Raw genomic sequence first — 21,427 nt, 5'->3', positions numbered from 1 at the left:
TCTTGCTTTCAATATTCCTAAAAATGGATTTCCTCTGGGTTCTTGTGCATTGTAACTTTCCATTGATGTGGACGAGGGGGTGAGACTTAAGCAGCAATCCTCTGTAGTCTTGCTATCAGTCATATTGGGGAGGGAAATGGAGTTGTAAGTGCAAATGTATGCTGGAAGAAATAGCTTGCTACCTAATTTGGGTCTCTTCAGCTGAGACTAATAGTTCTGGGAACTCCTATGGACTCGAGCTTCTCAGATACGAACAGGAGTAGGCCATTTAGCCCCTTGAGCCTGTTCCGCCATTCAATGAGATCTGTGACCTAACTCCATATACCCGCCATAGCCCTATATCCCTTAATACCTTTGGTTAACAAAAATCTATCAATCTCAAATTTAAAATTAACAATTGCGCTAGCATCAACTGCCATTTGCGGAAGAGAGTTCCAAACTTCTACCACCCTTTGCGTGTAGAAGTGTTTCCTAACTTCTGAAAGTCCTGGCTCTAATTTTTAGGCTATGTCCCCTATTCCTGGACTCCCCAACCAGTGGAAATAGAGAGAAACTATCTACCCTATCAGTTCTCCTTAATATCATGAAAACTTCGATCAAATCATCCATTAATCTTCTAAATTCCAGGGAATACAACCTAAGTTTGTGTAATCTCGCCTCATAATTTAACCCTTGGAGTACAAGTATCATTCTAGTAAATCAATACTGCACTGCCTCCAAGGCGAATGTATCCTTCCTAAGGTGTGGCACAAGATGGGCACTTGTATGCCTATTTGATTTGTGTACCCATGTTCACCAGAAATTGGATTGAGTGTATCTAATTTCAGTTAGGGCTCTTCACATCATGACCAACTCAAAGGATTATTCCAGCACACTGCACCACCCGGTTCTGTACTTAACTCTGGTGCCTAGTTATCTGAACAATTTATTTTCTTTGGGTCGCTTTGTAGAAACCAAAATGCAAAACAATTTGGGTGGAAATCATTCCCAGGGCAAGGCACTTTAATTTTGTTTGGATAGGTTTTGTGGCAAGTGTTTCGAAAATAACTCTTTAATCACAAGATAAAAAGATGATGCTAGAATTCAGCTGAGTTTAAATTGTTTGAATACTGCATGTATATGTGCCTCTTGATTGTGTACAAGATACATTTGGAAGCTGTACAGGGTATCCATTCATGAGTCAAAGAGGTGTATTGTAAAGTAAAACCATGCTTAACAATTTTCTGAAAAATGTTTTCTTTTCTCTCTTCCCCTCCTGCAGGTGGGTTTCTTTCTGATGCAGGCTGGTATAGTGATGCTGAGAAGGTGTTCCTTTCTTGTCTACAGCTATGTTCACTACATGATGAGGTGCTTCACTGGTTTCGTGCAGTCGAATGCTGTGTCAGGTGTGTAGTAACTAAAAAGAAAGTTTGAAATTGCATTTATATAATGCCTTTCACAACCTCAGGATGTCCCAAAGCGTTTCACAGCCAATGAAGTACTTTTGAAGTGTAGTCATTGTTGTAATATAGGGAAACACAGCAGCAATATGCACACAGCACTGTCCCAAAAACAGCGGTAAGTGACCAGATAATCTGTTTTAGTGCTATTGGTTGAGAGATAAATATTGACCAGGACACCAGAAAACTCCCCTTTTCTTCAAATTGTGCCATGGGATCTTTTATGTCCCAGAGAGGGCAGAAAGGTCCTTAGTTTAATGTCTCATCTGCAAGATGGCTCTTCTGACAGTGCAGCACTGAAGTGTCAGCCTGGATTATGTGCTCAAGTCTCTGGAGTGGGGCTTGAACATACAATCTTCTGACTTAAGAGGTGAGAGTTCTACCTCTGAGACAAGGTTAATACTATGAAATCCAATACTCAAGTCTACATGCATACGGTGATGGTCATCCAGTATACCACCTTCTTACTGGGGGTATTTGTTTTCTTGCGAAGGGCATGCTGTCAATTTTTCTCCCTGGTCCTTTGAATCTGGGTAGATGGCTTCCTTGCTGACCTTTCACCAGCATGGTCAGCTTGGCCAGATTTATCCCACCTGATTCTCTTTCTCGTCTTTCTCCCCACCCCTCCCCCATAAAGTGCACCTTAGATCAGAAAATGACCATTGTGGGTTGAACATGTAATATTCCAATCTGTGTCTGAATGTTAGTACTTCAATTTGCTGTGTCACTCTGCATTCGTACTCTTTGTTGTATACAGTATTCTGGGGGATGGAATTCAAACAAACATTTTTAAGTGTTGCACCAAATTGCAACGATTCCTTTTGGAGGGAGAAATGGTATTCTCTCTTGAAAATTTAGAACTTTGCCTCCAATTAAGACTGCTCTAAATTTTTATTAGCAAAGTAGGATTACAGGACCATCAGACTGTAAATAACTTAATAATTCTAAATCACCTGACCTGTATCTTCCAATCTATGAAGCAATAAGCCAAATGCACAGAGCTTACAGACAATATTTACAATTCAAAGATATTCAAAATTGTAGTAGAAGAGGGGACTGAGCATCAGGTTTGGATTAAAAAACCTACTGAATATGAAAACCACTGCAATCACAATTAAATCTATAGGTGCACCAAAAGAATCTACTTCTGTTGCTGAATCTAAACTCATGACCTCCAAGAATAAACTATATACATCTTCTATAAAGGTATTGAGAGAGTTTTTCAACTGTAAGCTAATTGGGAAACTTGATTTGGAAGATTTCTGTACTGATTTTCTTTTAAACATTGATGTGCATATGCAACATATATCTATTTCATAAACTAGCTTGAGTTAGGATGGAAGTTCTTTCCTTACTAAACTTCAGAATAGAGACTGGAGCCCTGTTGTTTGCAAGGTACAGGCAGTTTGTTTGACCTGAAAATTCACCAGGATGCAGCAGTTTGATTGTTGGGGACTAATCAAATTATTAGCCCCTTTGTTCTATTTGTAGACTGTAGCCTATGCCAATCAGATTTAGGAATGGTGTCAATTGCTGTGAACTTACTGACTCATGCATTGACATCTTAAATGGTTGAGCCATTAAGGAGTCTATCCTAGGAGAAGTTCAAAATGTACATTATTTAAGGTATGAATAAGATTCTGTCATTAGCATGGAACACAAGCATTGACTGTTGTACTTTTGAATGTGATTAATTGCATTTTGAGGCCCTTTTGGTCAGTGATATATAGAAACATAGAAAATAGGAGCAGGAGCAGGAGTAGGCCATTTGGCTCTTCGAGCCTGCTCCGCCATTCAATATGATCATGGCTGATCCTCTATCTCAATACCATATTCCCGCTCTCTCCCCATACCCCTTGATGCCTTTTGTGTCTAGAAATCTATCTAGCTCCTTCTTAAATATATTCAGTGACTTGGCCTCCACAGTCTTCTGTGGTAGAGAATTCCACAGGTTCAGCACCCTCTGAGTGAAGAAATTTATCCTCATCTCAGTCCTAAATGTCCTACCTCGTATCCTGAGACTGTGACCCCACATTCTGGACCCCCCAGCCAGGGGAAACATCCTCTCTGCATCCAGTTTGTCTAGCCCTGTCGGAATTTTATATGTTTCAATGAGATCCCTCTCGTTCTTCTAAACTCGAGTGAATACAGGCCGAGTGGACCCAATCCTTCCTCATATGACAGTCCTGCCATCCCAGGAATCAGTCTGGTGAACCTCCGCTGCACTCCATCTATGGTAAGTATATCCTTCCTTAGGTAAGGAGACTAAAACTGCACACAATACTCCAGGTGTGGTCTCACCAAGGCTTTTAGGGCCAGTGTAGAAATTGTATTGCCTATTTGCAGCATCACATTGTTGAAAGTCTGTGAAATACTTTTTTTTTTCATCCTTGCATAATGATCTGTGTGAGAAGTATGTTCTATGTAGGATATTTTAACCCCATAATTCTATCATAATGAATTTTAAATATTGTACTATTATCTTGTCCCTTGTATAATCTATTAGTTTTAGCCTAGATGTAATGATCTGACAGTACAATATTTATTGCCTTTTGCAGTAGAAAAGAGAATGTAGTTGGATATGTTACGTAGTCTCCGGTACAATATATCCTAGTTGAGGAGTCATTGTTCCCATAGTACACAGAAAGGTGCGGATTTCAATTCATTGGAGTTTCAGTCTGCTTATAGAAATCGCTTGTTGCCGTGAGTTACAAGTGTTGGAGGAAAGTCTAAACCATAATTACTAAGTTGTTATGGTTTTCGGTCAAAAAGTGTGAAATCTTTTGCCAATATATATTTCAATATTTGTGTGGACTGCTCAATATACTATTTTTGCAAATACAATATTAATGTGTTGCAGGTAGATGGCATTCTTGGAATAATTTTGAAAGCACATTCGCAATATTTAATTGTATAAAGGCAATGCAGCCTTGATCATGAGCTGCATGTTTTGCAGTCTTGTCACTTAGGTTGTTTTACAGATTCTCGTTGTCATCGTTAGTCAATTGTTTTTACTATTTCTGTTCAGTAACCTGTATATTGTTGACGGACTAACCTTTATAGTGTGAATGTGTGATGTGGGGAGAGGAGGGGTGGGGCAGAATGGCTGGCTTAGATCAGGAAATTCCCAGGCTCTTGGCTGCATAAGCTCATGGATTAGAAGTAGAGATACAAGAAGCAGTCTATCATATCAGCAAAGATAGTTTTCATTTAGTGTTGATAGTTGGCCACCCTGGCTTAATTGAAAAATGAAAAGCATGTAGTTTCCTCACAGTTCTATTGGGGCAATTTGGTGCCTTCTGTGACACACCTTAGCAGGCTGAGGCCCCTGACCACACTGACTTGAGGGAGAGATCAAAGGTTCATTCGTTCTTTTTTTCTCTCTCATTTCTTTTTCCTTTTTCTTTTCCTTTTTCTCTTCTCCCACCTTACCACTATGGTAGAGTGAGGGTGAGCAGTCTGTTATTGAAAGACAGAGCCAGCTAACTTTAAAATGGGCTTTCACATTGAGAGTCAGTAGGTTTATTTTAATTGTTTCTTCCCTAGAATGAGAAGCTGTACATTGAAAACTGTATACTGATTATCCATGTAAAATAAACTAGTTTGTTGGTTTGCAATTGTGCCTCATTTCACTAAAGTGTTTTTCAGTCTGTCTTCCATAAAGGCAGGAGAATACACTGCAATATTACAGTAGATGGTAAATGCAGCATGGGTTCGGTATTGGTGTGACCAGGAACTAGATATTGGACAGTGAAGGGGGCACTCCAGATAGTCAGGAATGCAAGATGGCCAGTGACAATCCAAGAGCATATTTAGCACAAAATCCAAAATTTTGCAACAGTAATAAAAACCCACAGTTTCATCGCCTCGATTTACGCCGGTTTCTATGCTGACCTTGCCCACGGCAATTTACACTGAATCCTGAGAATCTCATTAGCATTTGCTGTAATGTAAAATCCAGTGTAAAACGAGCAGAAATCAGCATAAACAATTGGGCTCAAGGAGAGCGCAGAACATATGGCATCTTCTTTCTTTATGTCCCGATCGAGGAAATTTGCACTTAGCGAGGTTCTAGCGTAAGTCACGTACATGCGAATTTCCTTGTAATTTTCAGCGCAACACTGCTCTTGCACTATTGCTGTGCTGAAAATTATGAGGAAATTCCGGGCCATAATCTCTAAAAAGTGGCCTTTTGGTGAAAAGCATTGTAAATGGTTGCTGTGGAAAATAACAGTTTTGGATTATGTTATTCAGATGTTTGTCATTCTTTCTAATTCCAATTTTTGTTTTCAAGGTTACTCCATGTGCGCAATGGCAATTGTAAGTACCACTTAGGGGAAGAGACCTACAAACTGGCTCAAACCTACATTGATAAACTGGCAAAACATGGTCACCAGGCAAACAAAGCAGCACTCTTTGGAGAGCTCTGTGCATTACTGTTCGCTAAGAGTCATTATGATGAGGTAAGTTGTGTGCAGTGCAAAAAAAATCACTGGAGACAATGATCAAATCGTTAGTGGTGTATATGTGGCTTTTCTAACAAGTACAGTGTTGCTTTTACTGCATTTTATCAGCAATTTTGAATTAGTAATGACTGATTATTGGACATGTTTGTGAATGAACATTCAAACTGTTCAAAATTTGGATTATCCAAATTCCCATCAAAACTTGTAACTATGTACAGTAATGTGTGGTATGATACTACACCAGGTTCAGTCTGCAGTTTGTGCTGAGTTAGCTGATCTCAACCTATGCAATAGTGAGGGCACAAAAATTAATCCCAGTATCTTGGGATTAAAATGGGAAAAATTAGCTGAGATTTCACCCTACTAATTTCTCTCGGGTGACCCCTGAAAAGCTTGCTTCAGTTACATCATGTGAGGACAGCATCAGGCTCCACTGTGATGTTTCTCATGTTTGAATAGCCTGCAGATTATGTCTAAGGTCGCATGTGACAAAACCTATTTTGGCAAGTTACCCGAGGATTCCAGGTTCCTGCGAAAGAATAGTATGAGTCACCACATTCAGGAGAGGAGTGAAAATGAAGACAAAGTGAGATATTCATTGTTGCTTATTTTCAGCACTCTGGTCAAACCTATACAGTCACCATAGCAGATTTGAAGTACCGCAGTATCTTTCACTGTAGATCTTGGGTAGCAGCACCAACAAACATGCAGATTTGCAAATTTTGTTTGAAGGTTCTAGAAACAAACTTTCAAGGGCAACTTTGATTTGCAAAAAACTTGAAAGAACTAGCTTGCATTCATATAGCACCTTTTACGTTCTCAAGATGTCACAAAGTGCTTCACAGCCAATTAAGTACTTTTGAAGTGTAGTCACTGTTGCTGTGCGCAAATTGGCTGCACGTTACAAGGTTCCACAAACAGCAATGAGATAAGTGATCAAATAATCATTTATTAGTAATGTTGGTTGCGAGAGAGATGTTGGCCAGGGCACTAGGAAAATTCTCCTGTTCTTATTCGAAGAGTACCATGGTATTTTTTTACATCCACCTGAAGGGGCAGATGGGGCGAGGTGCACGAGGTTTTAACACCTCATTAGAAAGATTGCACCTCTGACAGTAGAGCACTCCCTCAATACTGCACCGAAATGTCAGCCTAGATTATTTGCTCAAGTCCCTACAACCTTCTGACTGAGGTGAGAGTGCTACCAACTAAGCCAAGGCTGACACTAATCATTTATCAAGATGTAAAAGTGCATATACAAGAAGGAAAGACTAATGTACATTTATATAGTGCATTTCACGTCTTCAGGGCATCCCAAAGCACTTCAAAAGTAATTGTGCTTGAAGTGTAGTTACAAGTTCATGCTTCTGAAATTGCAAAGTTTCTCTCTCTCTCTCTTAGTGTTGCATTGTCTTTGGCCTAAGTTTATTTTCACAGAAAATTGTTCTCCAGGCTGGCTTTAAATTAGGTGCAGGAAGACAGCTAGCTGATGTAGATTTTATTTCTGACAAGTACTGTGCCAACTTCAAAGGAAGGTCAAAGAATTGATTCCATATGCTTAGGATCACGGCAAAGAGCAGTGTCTCTATATCAAGTGGTCTGGTATACTTTTTAACCAGTATGGTTACCATGTAGATTTGGCTAGAGTGCTGGAAATGGTATTTAGGCTGAGAGCTTGAAATGCTCTTGGGTAGCCATTCACTGGCTTAATTTGGGAAATATTTATAGGTCAAGGATGCACTGGGTTGCTCATGCATCATCCTTCTAATGAAATTGGAATGATTATTGTAGCATGACCTTAATTATGTGCACACTGCTACATTATTGCAGTCAGTACCTAAAATTCTGATTATACTGCAGCATATTAGAAAACTGATAAAAGGTATTATATATCATGTTTAAAGGTATGCAATTACAATGCAATTGTTTTTTATAGGCTTATAAATGGTGTGTAGAAGCCATGAAGGAAATCACAGTTAGCTTGCCAGTGAAAGTAGCGGTTGATGTTTTGAGGCAAGCTTCAAAAGTGAGTAGTTTGTTCTGTTATAAAGTAGTTTTGGTCAATGTTTGTTGAAGTTAGCTAGAAAATTTTAGTGAAAACCAGTTGACATTTTCAAATAATTGTGATTGTCAAATACTGTAATGTATTAAAGGTTGCTGAGCCTTTGTTTTCTTAAATTAAATTGTAATGTGCATTCATCATCTAATTTGCAAGTGGGTAGGGCAGTGTGCCCTTAATCCAACTAATCCTACCCAAGTCAGGTATTTTCAGATGTGGTTAATTTATTGCATCTGTCCAGTTACCATATATTTCATGAGGAGCTGGATCCAAATGCAGCTGGATAATAGCATGTAGTTACAATTCCTTTTGCTCCTTAACATTCACTTGATTAAATGATTGGGAAAAACTGTGGCAGATGAAGTTCAGTGTGGGAAAGTGAGAGATCATCCACTTTGGACGTAAGAAAGATAGGTTAGAGTATTTTCTAAATGGTAAGAAGCTAGGAACTGTGGATGAACAGAGATTTAGGGATCCAAGTACAGAAATCACCAGAAGCTAGTGGACAGGTACAAAAAATAATTTAAAAGGCTAATGGGATGGTGGCCTTTATCTCAAGTGGGCTGGAATACAAAGGGGTGGAAGTTATGTTACAGCTCTCCAGAGCTCTGGTTAGACCCCATCTGGAGTACTGCATTCAGTTCTGGGCACCGCACCTCAGGAAGGATAATACTGCCCTTGGAAGGAGTGCACTGCAGATTCATCAGAATGATATCGGGGCTAAAAGGGTTAAATTATGAGGCCAGGTTGCTTGTATCCCTAGTTGCTAGGCTTGTATTCCTTTGAATATAGATGATTAAGAGGTGATTTATTTGAAATGTTTAAGATGATTAAAGGATTTGATAGGGTAGATAGAGTGAAACTATTTCATCTGGTGGGAGAGTCCAGAACAAGGGGGCATAATCTTAAAGTTACAGTTAGGCTGTTCAGGGGTGATGTCAGAATGTACTTCTTTACACAAAGGGTAGTGGAAATCTGGAACTTTTTTTCCCCCTCCCCCCGCAAAAAGCTGTTGAGGTTAGGTCAAGTCAAACTGAGATTGATAGATTTTTGTTAGACAAGGGTAAGAAGGGTTACAAAACCAAGGTGGGTAGATGGAGTGAAGATACAGATCAGGCATGATCTAATTGAATGACAGAATAGGCTCAAGGGCTGACTGGCCTACTCCTGTTCCTATATATCTATTAGCATCAAAAAAAAGCAGGGTAACCAAATGCCCCTTCACTTCAATCAAACTTGAAAGTTGGTAGTTTGCAATGGTGCACTGGAACACAACAAATGCCACAAAGGAGTTGTAGAGGTAAACTGGTTCTTAGAACTGAGCTTTGAGCACGGAACTAGGTTGCCAAGACTTGCACAAGACTAAAGATGACTTTTCTGTCTTCCTCCAGAGGACAATAGAAAGTGCAGTAGATTCCCAGCAAAAGCAATTATTGTTGTTGTTGTTTTAATTCCTTCAAGAGTTCCACACATAACTGGTAGTAATGGGACTGAAGAGTATAGGGAAAAGTATAGACAAAAACAATCACTCCATGGAACATGCAGATCCATGAGCTGCTTGGGACCAAATGAATGTCAACAATGGAAAATTGCCAGCCAGGATTGAATGGTGAAAAATAATAAACATTCTGTACTAATGGACAGTCTATAGTTTTGCTCAATTGTCTTTGGGTCAGGAAGAAATTACGCAGAATTTCACCCTGGCAAAATATGTAGTCGTTATAGTATCCAAAATGGAGTAGATTATATTGACCGTATGCAAATATTCTTTTTTAGTGCCATGCTTTCTTTCCCACTCATTTTACTTGAGTTACAAATAGTTTTCCTGACCAAATTTAGTGTTTATTCTTGTCCTTATATGTGCTGTATATAACACCTCTGAAGATTAAAAATCTCTTTATAGAGTCAAACCTACTTTGCACAATTTGCGACCTGTACATGTTTGGAAGAGAGGGTATAATTGTTTTGTTTTGCCTGTGCCATCTTGCATTAAAAAAACCTAAATAAGTAATTGGGATTTTAGCCACATATAAACAGTTGTGTCCCATTCCTAATCTAAAGTAAGGTGAAAATTCAGTTTTTTTTCATTATTCATTGGTGCCCTGCATCTTCAATTTTAATTTTTTTCAATATAAATTTTAACAGTATAAATAGTTCTGGGTCATTGAGTCCTTTTATTGCAACCTGTACCGATGATACAAAAGCTACTGCTGGCTCCTGTGTAGCAGAAGCAAAAATGACTAAAGACTCTTTTCCTGCAGAAGAATCTGTTTTAAAATATAATGAAAATGAATTCCCAATGGTATTCTAGCAAGGGAATTTGTATTTTGATTTTTGAATTGCATCATCAGTTCACTCTCAATTATATTTGGTTGATTAAGATTAAGTTATTTGGAATTGAATTCTTTTTGTTTTATAGGCTTGTGTAGTGAAGCGGGAATTCAAGAAGGCAGAGCAGTTAATAAAACATGCAGTTTATTTAGCACGGTAAGTTCCCATGTAAAAGTAATCCACAAAAGAATTTAATGCATTAAATTACAGGGTTTCCATTAAATTCAATTTTCATTGAAGTACATATCAGTGTAACTAATAAAAGTTCTACTGATCAGTGGAGTGTTTTTATTTTCTATGGGTAAGCTGATGTATATTTTGACCACTAAGTTTGGATTTTACTTTTGCTGTTGTCATTTCCTTATTTATAGTTCTTTTCGATCACTCTCATTTTGATATTGTGCACAATAACAACTAGGCCAAAATTCAGACATTACTATTCCATTCTTTACTTTGGCACAGATCTTTTGAAGTGATAGCAAGGAACAAAATAAGTACATCAGAAAAGAAGAGACACTAGTGAAAAATAAACTTCTTCCACTCAGCATGTCATGTTTTCTATGGGGTGGGGGAAAAGACAGTTTTAACAAGGAAGTGTTGTCGACATTCACCCTTTATTTAAGTAGAGTACTTAAAATTTTATTGTAATTAAAATTTTCAATGTAATGGAAAAGTGTCTGATATACTATAGTACATGATTGAATATTTACTACAGAAATTTGGTATTTTGTTTTCAGGGAACATTTTGGACCTAAACATCCCAAATACTCTGATACCCTCTTAGATTATGGATTTTACTTGCTGAACGTAGATAATATTTGTCAATCAGTGGCTATTTATCAGGTATGTTGGAAAATTGTGTTCATTTAGCACTTAGGGTGCACTTTAAATCATTGTTCTGTCAAGCATGTTCTTAAGTTTGAAAATGTGAAGCCTATTATTAGTCCGTTTGTCTGACATGCAGTCTTGGATGAGCTGTAATTTCCTCTAGCTAATCAATTAGGAAGACAGAAGCTAACATCTTTGGCCTTGCCACAAACTCAATATCTTCGCTACTAAGGCAATCTTCCTGTCTGGCCACTATTCTATTATTTCAGACTGAGCCAGATTATTTGTAACTTTGGCATCCTGTTACTCCAATGCTCTTGTGGTTAGCCTCCCATCCTTCAGTCTCCATAATAATTCAGCTCATCTAAAACTATGTTGCCTGTTTCTTACCACACGCCAAATTCTCTTTGCTTATCATCCCTGTCCTTGCAGATCTGCATTGACACCAGACACTCAATGGCTCAAATTTGAAATACTCAATTCTTATATTTCATTCTCTTCATGGTCTTGCCCCTCCTCCAGTCTTACAACCACTCTCCTTTTACAACCCCTCCCAACCCACTGTGTCTCTGGCTCCGACATCCCACTTTCAATTGGTGGTTACACCGTCAGCTGCCGAGGTCCCACACTCTGGAATTCCCTCCCTAAATCGCTCTGCCGTGGCTCATTCCTTTCTTCATTCAAAACCCACCTCTTTGGTGAGGTCTTTGGTCACCTTTCCTAATCTTTCCTTGTTCAGTGTCTGTTTTTCCTCACACCAATGTGAGGTGCCTTGGGGCATTTTCTATGTTAAAGTTATTGTATAAATGCAAGTTGTCATTGGCCTTATCATCATCATGCTGCTGCTACTACTATCTCCCTGGAGGGAGAGGCCACACCCCGAGGAAGCATTTCAATGAATACTTTGGCCCTCCTCCTGTTGAAGATCCTCTCTTTCTTTCCCCCCCCCCCCCCCCAAATAACAGGACTGGAATATTCCAATCACGTATTTTGGTGAGCTGGAAAGAAGGCAGTTTGCTGCAGCAGCATTTCTTTCTTTTTCGCATCTGATACATTTTGTCTTGTTGCAGCTGTTGACCTGTTCTGTAGACTGGCTTTGATGAATACTGGTGTCATTTAAAAAACTTCTCCTAGTGAAGGCACTTGCTAGCTAATGAAAAGTTAATATAGGAGAGTGCAAGAACAGTGCTGCTCTGTAGAAGGAAGAAATTACATCTTGGTTATTAAAACTGACACTGTAATGGTAGCTGTGAGACTGCTCCTACACAGGGTCATTTTATTTTAAACAAATTATACCTTGATTTAAGCTTCACTATTTGTGGTCATGCACTTAAGCAATATCATGGCCTAAAAATGGAGAATCTTGATTGCGCAAATTACTCCACTGGTAGACAGGCATCTGTAATAGTACTCAAAATAAATAGTTTCTTATAAAATCTTCTTCATACATTTATTATAAGTAGGTGGTTCTTGCAGCTTATTTATTCTTAATAATTTTAAACTTTTAGTTAACTTTGAATAATAATTTGTTTCTTAGACAGCACTCGATATCCGGCAGTCTGTATTTGGAGGCAAGAACATCCATGTAGCAACAGCTCATGAAGACCTGGCATATTCCTCTTACGTACACCACTATAGTTCGGGGAAGTTTGACAATGCACTGTAAGTTAACCAGTTGGTTGCATGTCAATAATGTTTTCTGATCTTTTATTAAAATGGTAATTCACAGTCTCTTCATAACTTTCATCTTCGAAAAATAAAATATCATCTTAGTACACATACATCAAAATAGGAAACGCGTCATAGAATCATAGAAAGGTTACAGCACGGAAGGAGGTCATTCAGCCCATCGACTCTGCGCTGGCTACATGAAAGAGCAATCCAACTAGTCCCACTCCCCCGCCCTTACCCCGTAGCCCTGCAAATTGTTTCCTTTCAAGTACTTATCCAGTTCCCTTTTGAAGGCCATGATTGAATCTGCCTCCACCATCCCCTTGGGCAGTGCATTCTGGATCCTAACCACTCGCTGTATAAAGTTTTTCCTCATGTCACCTTTGGCTCTTTTGCCAATCACCTTAAATCCGTGCCCTTCGGTTTTTGATCCTTCCGCTAATGGGAAGAGTTTCTCTCCTGTCTAGACCCTTCATGATTTTGAATATCTCTATCAAATCTCCTCGCAACCTTCTCTGTTCCAAGCAGAACAACCCCAGCTTCTCCAGTCTCTCCATGTAACTAAAGTCCCTCATCCCTGGAATCATTCCAGTAAATCTCTCTGCACCCTCTCTAAGGCCTTCACATCTTGCCTACAGTGCGGTGCCCAGAACTGGACACAATACAGTTGTGGATGAACCAGTGTTTTATAAAGGTTCATCGTTACTTCCTTACTTTTGTACTCTATGCCTCTATTTATAAAGCCCAGGATCCTGTATGCTTTTTTAACCGCTTTCTCAACCTGCCCTGCCACCTTCAACTATTTGTGTACGTATACCCCCAAATCTCTGTTCCTTTACCCCTTTTAGAATTGCGCCCTTTAGTTTATATTGCCTCTCCTCATTTTTTCTACCGAAATGCATCACCTTGCATTTTTCTGCGTTAAATTTCATCTGCCACGTGTTTGCCTATGCCACCAGTCTGTCTATATCCTCTTGAATTCTATCACTACCCTCTTCACTGTTCGCTACCCTTCCAAGTTTTGTGTCATCTGCAGATTTTGAAATTGTGCCCTGTACACCCAAGTCCAAGTCATTAATATATATCAAGAAAAGCAGTGTCCCAGCACTGACCCCTGGGGAACACCACTGTACACCTCCCTTCAGTCCGAAAAACAACCGTTCACCACTACTGTTTCTTGCCCCTTAGCCAATTCTGTATCCATGTTGCTACTGCCCCCTTTATTCCATGGGCCGCAATCTTGATGACAAGCCTACCATGCGGCACTTTATCAAATGCCTTTTGAAAGTCCACATATACCACGTCAACTGCGTTGCCCTCATCTGCCCTCTCTGTTACCTCATCAAAAAGCTCTTATCAGGTTAGTTAAACACGATTTGCCTTTAACAAATCCATGCTAGCATTCCCTAATCAATCTACACTCGTCCAAGTGACTGTTAATTCTGTCCCAGATTATTGTTTCTAAAAGTTTCCCCACCACTGAAGTTAAACTGACTGGCCTATAGTTGCTGGGTTTATCCTTACTCCCTTTTTTGAACAAGGGTGTAACATTTGCAATTCTCCAGTCCTCTGGCACCACCCCAGTATCTACGGATGTTTGGAAAATTATGGCCAGTACCTCCACCCTTACTTCCTATTGCATATTTTCAGCATTTTTAAAGTAACTTTATAAATATGTAAGAAAAGGTAATGCCATTTAAAATGTTTCTTCACTATTCTTCAGATTGAATAACAAAGAATGTTTTAACCAGGAGATCAATCTGTCCACATTTAATACTCATTCTGCCAGAACGTCTGACTATAGATTGTATCATTTTTATTCTTTATTTGTTTGTACTGTGGGTCCACATCTACCATGAACTGGATCGAGGTAACTGTTCTTCCTTCCTTCCTCTTTCTTTCCTCTTTTTCTCCCCCACCCCCCCCCCCAACATTGCAAAACGAAATGAATAACTTTGGATTTACCTGATTTACTGCTACTATGTTTGATGGCCTACTCCTCTTACAGAAGGAATATTCTGCATTTTTTTAAAGTTAGGCATGTACTTCCCCCCCCTACAGATTCCATGCTGAGCGTGCCATAGACATCATCACCCATATCCTCCCTGAAGATCATTTATTGTTGGCTTCTTCTAAAAGAGTTAAAGGTTTGTATATTAAAAATGTTGTGACTTGATAAGCTTGAGTGTTGCTTACCTTCTATGTATCTGTCTGAACTGTCGATACAAAGTTTAATCTACGGCAACGATATTTTAATTATGTTATAGCAAAATTTCAGTGTTTTATCTTTTAAGTTTGAAGAGTAGCTGTTTTGGTAATTGGTAGTAAAGAATGTGCAAGTCCAGTTTGTGTTTTCAAATATTAAACAGAACACAAAGTTAACAAGTACATTTAGAAGGAAAGTTAATGGTGGAACAGACTTAGAAATTATAGATTACTTTTATGATTCTCTCTCTCTAACCTTTTTCTATGTGCTTTGAGCCAGTATACTCTCTGGATGGGCCAAGCACTAAATGCACTAATGAGGTAGACAACCTGCTCTAAGGCCTCTGCCAAGACTACTCCTGTGGCAGCCACTTGGTGGTGCACAAGAGCAACCTGAGGTTGACATTTTTGATCCCCCTAGGCATACCCAGCCTCTCCATCACTTGTGCACAGTAACGGAACTGAGATCAGGTATTTTAGAGGTGTGTGAAGTGGGCATAAACTTATGTCCAGCACTTAGTGACATTAATGCATAGTAGCACAGTGTTGGAACCCTCATTTGGTTTTAATAACATTTTTAAATAAATTAGTTTGAGAGGCTGGGTAGTCTAGAGGGTCAGAACATTTTATCTTGGAATATATGTTACTGAACCAATCTGGAATCGTAAATAAATTTGGGTACTTTTAATTGAGCAGATATCCACTGCTAGCAATTTGAGACTATTGGGGTAGAGACTGAGAGGTTGAAATGATGCAGGAAATTAATGTGCAAAACTTGTATATTCTTGATATGGGAGTGCCTGGTGGTTTGAGTGTAAAGTGGAAAAATGTTAATTTCTAGCATGTTGATTTATATTTTTACAGTACAGAATTCACTTTCTCCTTCAAACAGTTGACTTAAGGAACCTGGAAGGGTGACTGAATATTGAGCTATAAAACCTAGCACCATATTACCGAAGCAAATTAAGCTTGAGAATGTATAAGAACCTATTTGTTTAATTTTTTAATTTGGAAGAAAGAGAAGTGAATAAATATCAAAATGGTGATGAGCTGGTGTGGTATAGCAAATGTCTGGCATGTACTTCTGTTCATTTCTGAATATTGTAATGTATTGCTCACTGTGATATGGCTGGCATCAATTAGGCATCAAAAATTTATCCTGATTTCAAAACATTAATTCCAGAGTAGGTGGGAGTTTCATGGGAGTGGGATTAAATAGGTGTCATTTTTTAGGTAGGGAAGAGAAGCAGAATTTTTAAGCCAATTTCTATCTGAATATTGAAACCATGCTGCATAATCCAAGACTTGATGTCTGACCTTGTTTTAGACATCTACTTTCAATCTTCAGGATTTATGAATTCTCAGGGTTATTGTCACTAGTTATGCCCTCTTTTTGAAATCCGTTTGCAGATTGATTGTGTCACTTGTTTATTTTACAGCACTTATACTGGAGGAGATTGCTATTGACTGTCATAACAAGGAAACTGAGCAACGGCTTCTTCAGGAGGCCCATGATTTGCACCTTTCTTCGCTCCAGCTAGCCAAGAAAGCCTTTGGAGAATTCAATGTGCAGACAGCAAAGCACTATGGAAACCTGGGCAGACTCTACCAATCTATGCGGAAGTTCAAGGTAATGTTAAATGATGCACAGCTTTCCAAGTCAACGATTAGAATTTTCAGAACTCATTCCCCTTTTCCCCCTCCCCCTTTTTTGTTAATGCCACTCTGTATGTATCCTGCAGACAGTTCATTGTCCCATTTCAGAAAGTCCCACACCCCACTTGGTACTTCTTTCCAGCACAAGCCATATGTGAAACACTAGTTGTGAAGCCCTGTCTTTGGGTCAACATGAGAAAAATGGAAACTTGCAATATGCAACAGATGATGCTAGTGCTGTTCTTGGATTAGGCAATTCCCCCGATGTTCAGAGTTGCCCCAGACACCAATCTTATCTGCCACTTTGGTTAATTTAGCAGAGTGGGTACCTAATGTCTCATGAGAATCTTGCAGTTCTTCATTGGCTGAAGTGTGGTTTTAAATGCTTTGTGTAGCACCTGCCTCATACACTGAATCTCATGCAGAATAACAGAGAGAATACAATCTGCTACAAGAAAACAGGTTGACCTTCCTTCAGTTCTGACCCAGCTAATTGATATATTTTAAACTAGCTGCAATTTAAACTAATTTTAGTTCAAATACACAACCATATCCGGCAGGGCCTGAATGCACACATAGCTCAAACAACAAACTGGTCAGGGCCCCTCGAATGAGCAAATGGGTACACTGCAACTACCACCATAAGTAAAGAGCTTCCTCATACTACCAATTTCTTTGATTTGAGACACCAAGATTACGAGACAAACAACTGCTGTCATAAACATGGAATAGGAGGCAAGAGGATGGGATATTGGTGAGAATGAAGATGGAAGAGTACAGCCAGATTTCAAATAAACAGTTAGAATCATAGAATGGCTACAGCACGGAAGGAGGCCAGTCGGCCCATCAAGTCCGTGCCAGCTCCATGCAAGAGGAATCCAACTAGTCCTACTCCCCCGCCCTATCCCCACAGCCCTGCAAATTTTTTCCTTTCAAGTACTTATCCGATTCCCTTTTTAATGCCATGATTAAGTCTGCCTCCACCACCCCCTCAGGCACTGCATTCCAGATCATAACCACTTGCTGTATAAAAAAAGTTTTTCCTCGTGTTGCCTTTGGTTCTTTTGCCAATCACCTTAAATCTATGTCCTCTGGTTCTTGACCCTTCCGTCAGTGGGAAACAGTTTCTATCTACTCTGTCTCGACCCTTCATGATTTTGAATACCTCTATCAAATCTCCTTGCAACTGCCTCTGCTCTAAGGAGAACAACCCCAGCTATCCACGTAATCGAAGTTGGAAACAAAAACATGTTATCACATTGGGCTAGATTTCTTGTATGATATACTTGTAGTTATAATAAGAATACCAGTATACTATATTTAAAACTTTACAAATTTGTTAGTATCCATTTTCTTTCTCTAGCACTGGGCTTTGAAGGGTGCCCACACTTGATTTAGTCGTAAATCATTAAAGCGTATAAAGGTGAAGTGGAATCATTATGTTGACTCCTTTTAAAACTAAAGAGAGAAAAAGTATTTGGCTGCTGCAGACTTCAAGAAAAGATATAGAGACAACAGCAAGGATAAATAGAGCAGAAGCTGTTCGTCCTATTTGCTGATGTAGGTTAAGGTTAGGAAGTTTTGCTGCTGTCTGCTGGCTAGTCCCTCCAATGGATGAATGAACATGAGTCCAAGTCATCCTTATTGACTGTAATAGGGGAACATTCCTACATAACTGCTGGCTGTAGAATCTTCCATGCTTGGCAACATTTGAAGCTGAAGGTTCATAGTAGGATACTGATGGGAAACTATGGAAGACCTAGTAGAATCATTTTCATTCCAAAGGTGTAAAGAAATAACTATTTGAACCAGTTTATTTTGGTATTAGTTATGGGCCGATGCTGAAAATCATTACCTTCAGAAGACGGTATTCAGTTCATCTTCATAATCGTAATACTTTTTACAATTTTCATAGGAAGCAGAAGAAATGCACATAAAAGCAATTCAAATTAAGGAGCAACTCTTGGGCCAAGAAGATTATGAAGTGGCACTGTCAGTAGGACATCTTGCGTCACTCTATAACTATGATATGAATCAGTATGAAGATGCTGAAAAACTTTATCTGAGATCTATAGCAATAGGTATGTATCATGATCACTTGAATTTGAGAATACAATGTCAAAGCAATCAAACTTATGTTCATTGTGTGCTATTTTGTTTGAATGACTAATGGAGTTTGAAGTCGTATTTCAAACAAACGAGAGAAAACCTTCCCCCACAGACATTTGCAGAAATGCTTTGAACTCTGGTATTCTGATTGGGAGTTCCAGTTCTTAGTTAACTTAAGCAGTAGCCTGGTGATCTGATATTTGTAACAATCAGGAACATATGAAATAAGAAAATTGTGAAAATTATCAGCACTTTAAATTACGGTGAAGTCCCTGTATTGAAGTTGAAGGTTCTGGGGAAAATGTCGATGCAGTGAATCATCTTCAAAAATGAAAAAAATCTTAATATTGAATCTTCACCTTATTAAGCATCTGATATTTCAAAATGGAGACTTTGCTATTAACATTTGGAGAAGGCAAGAGAACGTGGTGGATAACCCACTATGATCTCCAAGAGCCGATATCACAATAAAAGTGCAATTGTTCATCCTGGTTATACTATCTCAGACTTGCATGTATAAGGGTGCACATTTTAGTTCATATGAAACCAAGCTTTTTGCCCTGCATACATCTAAGTAGTTCATTTGCCATCTAAGTAGTTCATTTGCTTTTGACATCTGACAGTAATTTAAACCAGAATGGCATGAACTGGAGTTAACCTCTAAAATACCCATTGTCCTTAATAGGACCAATAATTTGATTAGCTTGCATTCAAAAGCTACTAGAGGGGAGAGCTTCAGCCCAGACCCACCACACCTGCAGTCCTCTGTTGGAGTTTTTGTAAGAGAACTTCCGATTTAACTCTATCTTGAAAACTGTCTGAAATATAGAGGTTCTTACTATTTAACATTAGACAAAATTTTTGCTTTCGCCACAGTGATTGTAGGCGGTATTTTGTAATAAACATCACTACTCTGGCTATTTAATAAACAGGGTTAAAAAGTGTGCATGGTGTTGTACAGTAACTGTTTAAACAGTGTATAATAGCTTGCAGTAAGATTTGAAACGGTTTGCAAAATACTATCCAGTAGGTAAAGCAAAGGTGTAATTAAAAAGTCTATCTTGTGTGCCTTCTGGTGGTGTGATGCTGTTTTTTGCACAGTCTGTGCTGCACACATCACAATCATTTCATGCTGGAGTAAGCCTATCGAGTTTGTTCACCGTTGTTAATGCCTCGTATGAGTGATTGGCCGGTTCATACATACTGTCAGCATCATCTTTGTTTCCATCTTTCTGCAGTGGCAGCAGATATGATTTCTGTAGCTGTAATCTGAGTACAGGTTTAACATAGCATTTATGTGCATTTCAAAGTTTTTTAAGTTGATGCCTACCTATAGAGCTTGTTTCTTTATTTACATCCTTATCTGCCAGCTCTTTTAGGCCCTCAACCACAGGTGATGACTCTTCTATAGTTTTTCTACCACAGTGGCGATAAATTTCTGATGGTTTGCTCAGTCACCTCATTTCATGCACGGTGATAATCTGCCTGGCCTTCAGATTGTCATCGCTGTTGCTCTGTTTAGGTAAGCAGTCATGTCGCTTATTAGATGGTGGTGGTGGGCACCTGTGAAATTTTGAGGCTCATCATGCTTGGTGGTAAGTTAATCTTTACAGTAAATCTTTTGAGGTGAGTGGGGAAATTATCCACGATTAGGTAACCTCTCTTCTGTCTTAGCACATTTCCAGACCCTCTGTGAAAAGTTCTGAGAAGTAAGATTTGTTGATGCACATTGGAGGGCTTTTAGTCACACTGGTATGTTCCAGGATTGTAATGTGCTGTTTTGATGCCTGACTATATCTGCTCTTTGAGCTGAGCGTTTTATTTGACAAAAATTGGTTAAACGTCCCAAACTCACTTGTGTGCTTTTTTAAAAAAAAAATCCTGTGATCAGAAAACATGCAACAAAGTGAGGAGCTTAGTGTGGGGCCAACCTTCAGTCATTTCCATGAGATGGAAATCCTTCAAAACACTATGCCATGTCATGAAATTATAAAGCCAGCCAGTGTTGTCGCCAGCAAACCCAAGCTGTTGAGTGAATTGTCTTGCCTCTTCCACGAGCAAAGCTCTGCTGAAGGTTTGTACTTTGTTCTCATTTTGGGTAAACCACATTATGTTCCTCCTTCCATTTACAGAAAATGACTTCTTTATTTGCTTTTTTACCTTGTCAACTTCACATTCTGTATATCAGTAGTGCATTCAGTTGCATGCCATTTTGTTTCTGCACAAATTTTTTTTTTTTTCCTGGGTACCACTGTGCACCACAACTAGCTTTGCTAATATTACCTAATGCTTTCACTTTGCCTTTTCACTAATTTCTTCATATGGACTTTAATATTGAAGTAAACTGTTAGCTATCCTCCAGTGTTGATATCCATGGAAAATTAATGTGCTCCAGGTACAGCACGCCAGTGGCTACATTATCAGCTTTGGCTTGGTTTTATGTCATGTCGGTTGTGGAAGGAATAGAGCATATTTTTTAGCTACACCATCTCAAGGTTTTGTAATAATTCTGTCCAAGTACCCACTCTATTTCCAACCTTCCTTTCCTCTCCAAGGTTCTGGAATATGTTGCAACTACTCATCCCCAAAGCTGCTGAAACCCTCATTCATGCTATTGTCATCATCGGGCTTAATTTTTCTAGTCTCCTTCCATGCCTCACCCT

General features: G+C 39.0%; 2 protein-coding genes across 3 annotated transcripts in view; one reads left to right on the top strand and one right to left on the bottom strand.

Annotated features, from left to right (window-relative positions):
• Nucleotides 1–21,427, top strand: part of appbp2 (amyloid beta precursor protein (cytoplasmic tail) binding protein 2) — a 60,545-nt gene that overhangs the window by 36,332 nt on the left and 2,786 nt on the right. The window contains exons 4-13 of one of the 2 annotated variants that reach the window (XM_068008209.1): nt 1,262–1,385; nt 5,734–5,902; nt 7,842–7,931; nt 10,384–10,451; nt 11,033–11,138; nt 12,661–12,785; nt 14,856–14,941; nt 16,439–16,629; nt 18,571–18,736; nt 20,656–20,838. In XM_068008209.1, the coding sequence (XP_067864310.1) occupies nt 1,262–1,385; nt 5,734–5,902; nt 7,842–7,931; nt 10,384–10,451; nt 11,033–11,138; nt 12,661–12,785; nt 14,856–14,941; nt 16,439–16,629; nt 18,571–18,736; nt 20,656–20,838 (1,308 nt within the window). The remainder of the gene's footprint in view (nt 1–1,261; nt 1,386–5,733; nt 5,903–7,841; nt 7,932–10,383; nt 10,452–11,032; nt 11,139–12,660; nt 12,786–14,855; nt 14,942–16,438; nt 16,630–18,570; nt 18,737–20,655; nt 20,839–21,427) is intronic. The other variant, XM_068008210.1, reaches the window with a different exon arrangement.
• The window catches only part of si:ch1073-145m9.1 (uncharacterized), a 46,155-nt gene continuing 25,987 nt past the window's right edge, over nt 1,260–21,427 (bottom strand). The window contains exon 7 of the transcript XR_010968493.1: nt 1,260–1,396. The gene's annotated coding sequence lies outside the window, so the exon portion shown is untranslated. The remainder of the gene's footprint in view (nt 1,397–21,427) is intronic.

Source organism: Heptranchias perlo, chromosome 28 (genome assembly GCF_035084215.1).
Source record: "Heptranchias perlo isolate sHepPer1 chromosome 28, sHepPer1.hap1, whole genome shotgun sequence".
In the NCBI taxonomy this organism is placed as follows: Eukaryota; Metazoa; Chordata; class Chondrichthyes; order Hexanchiformes; family Hexanchidae; genus Heptranchias; species Heptranchias perlo.
This window is presented reverse-complemented; position numbering and strand designations above follow the sequence as displayed.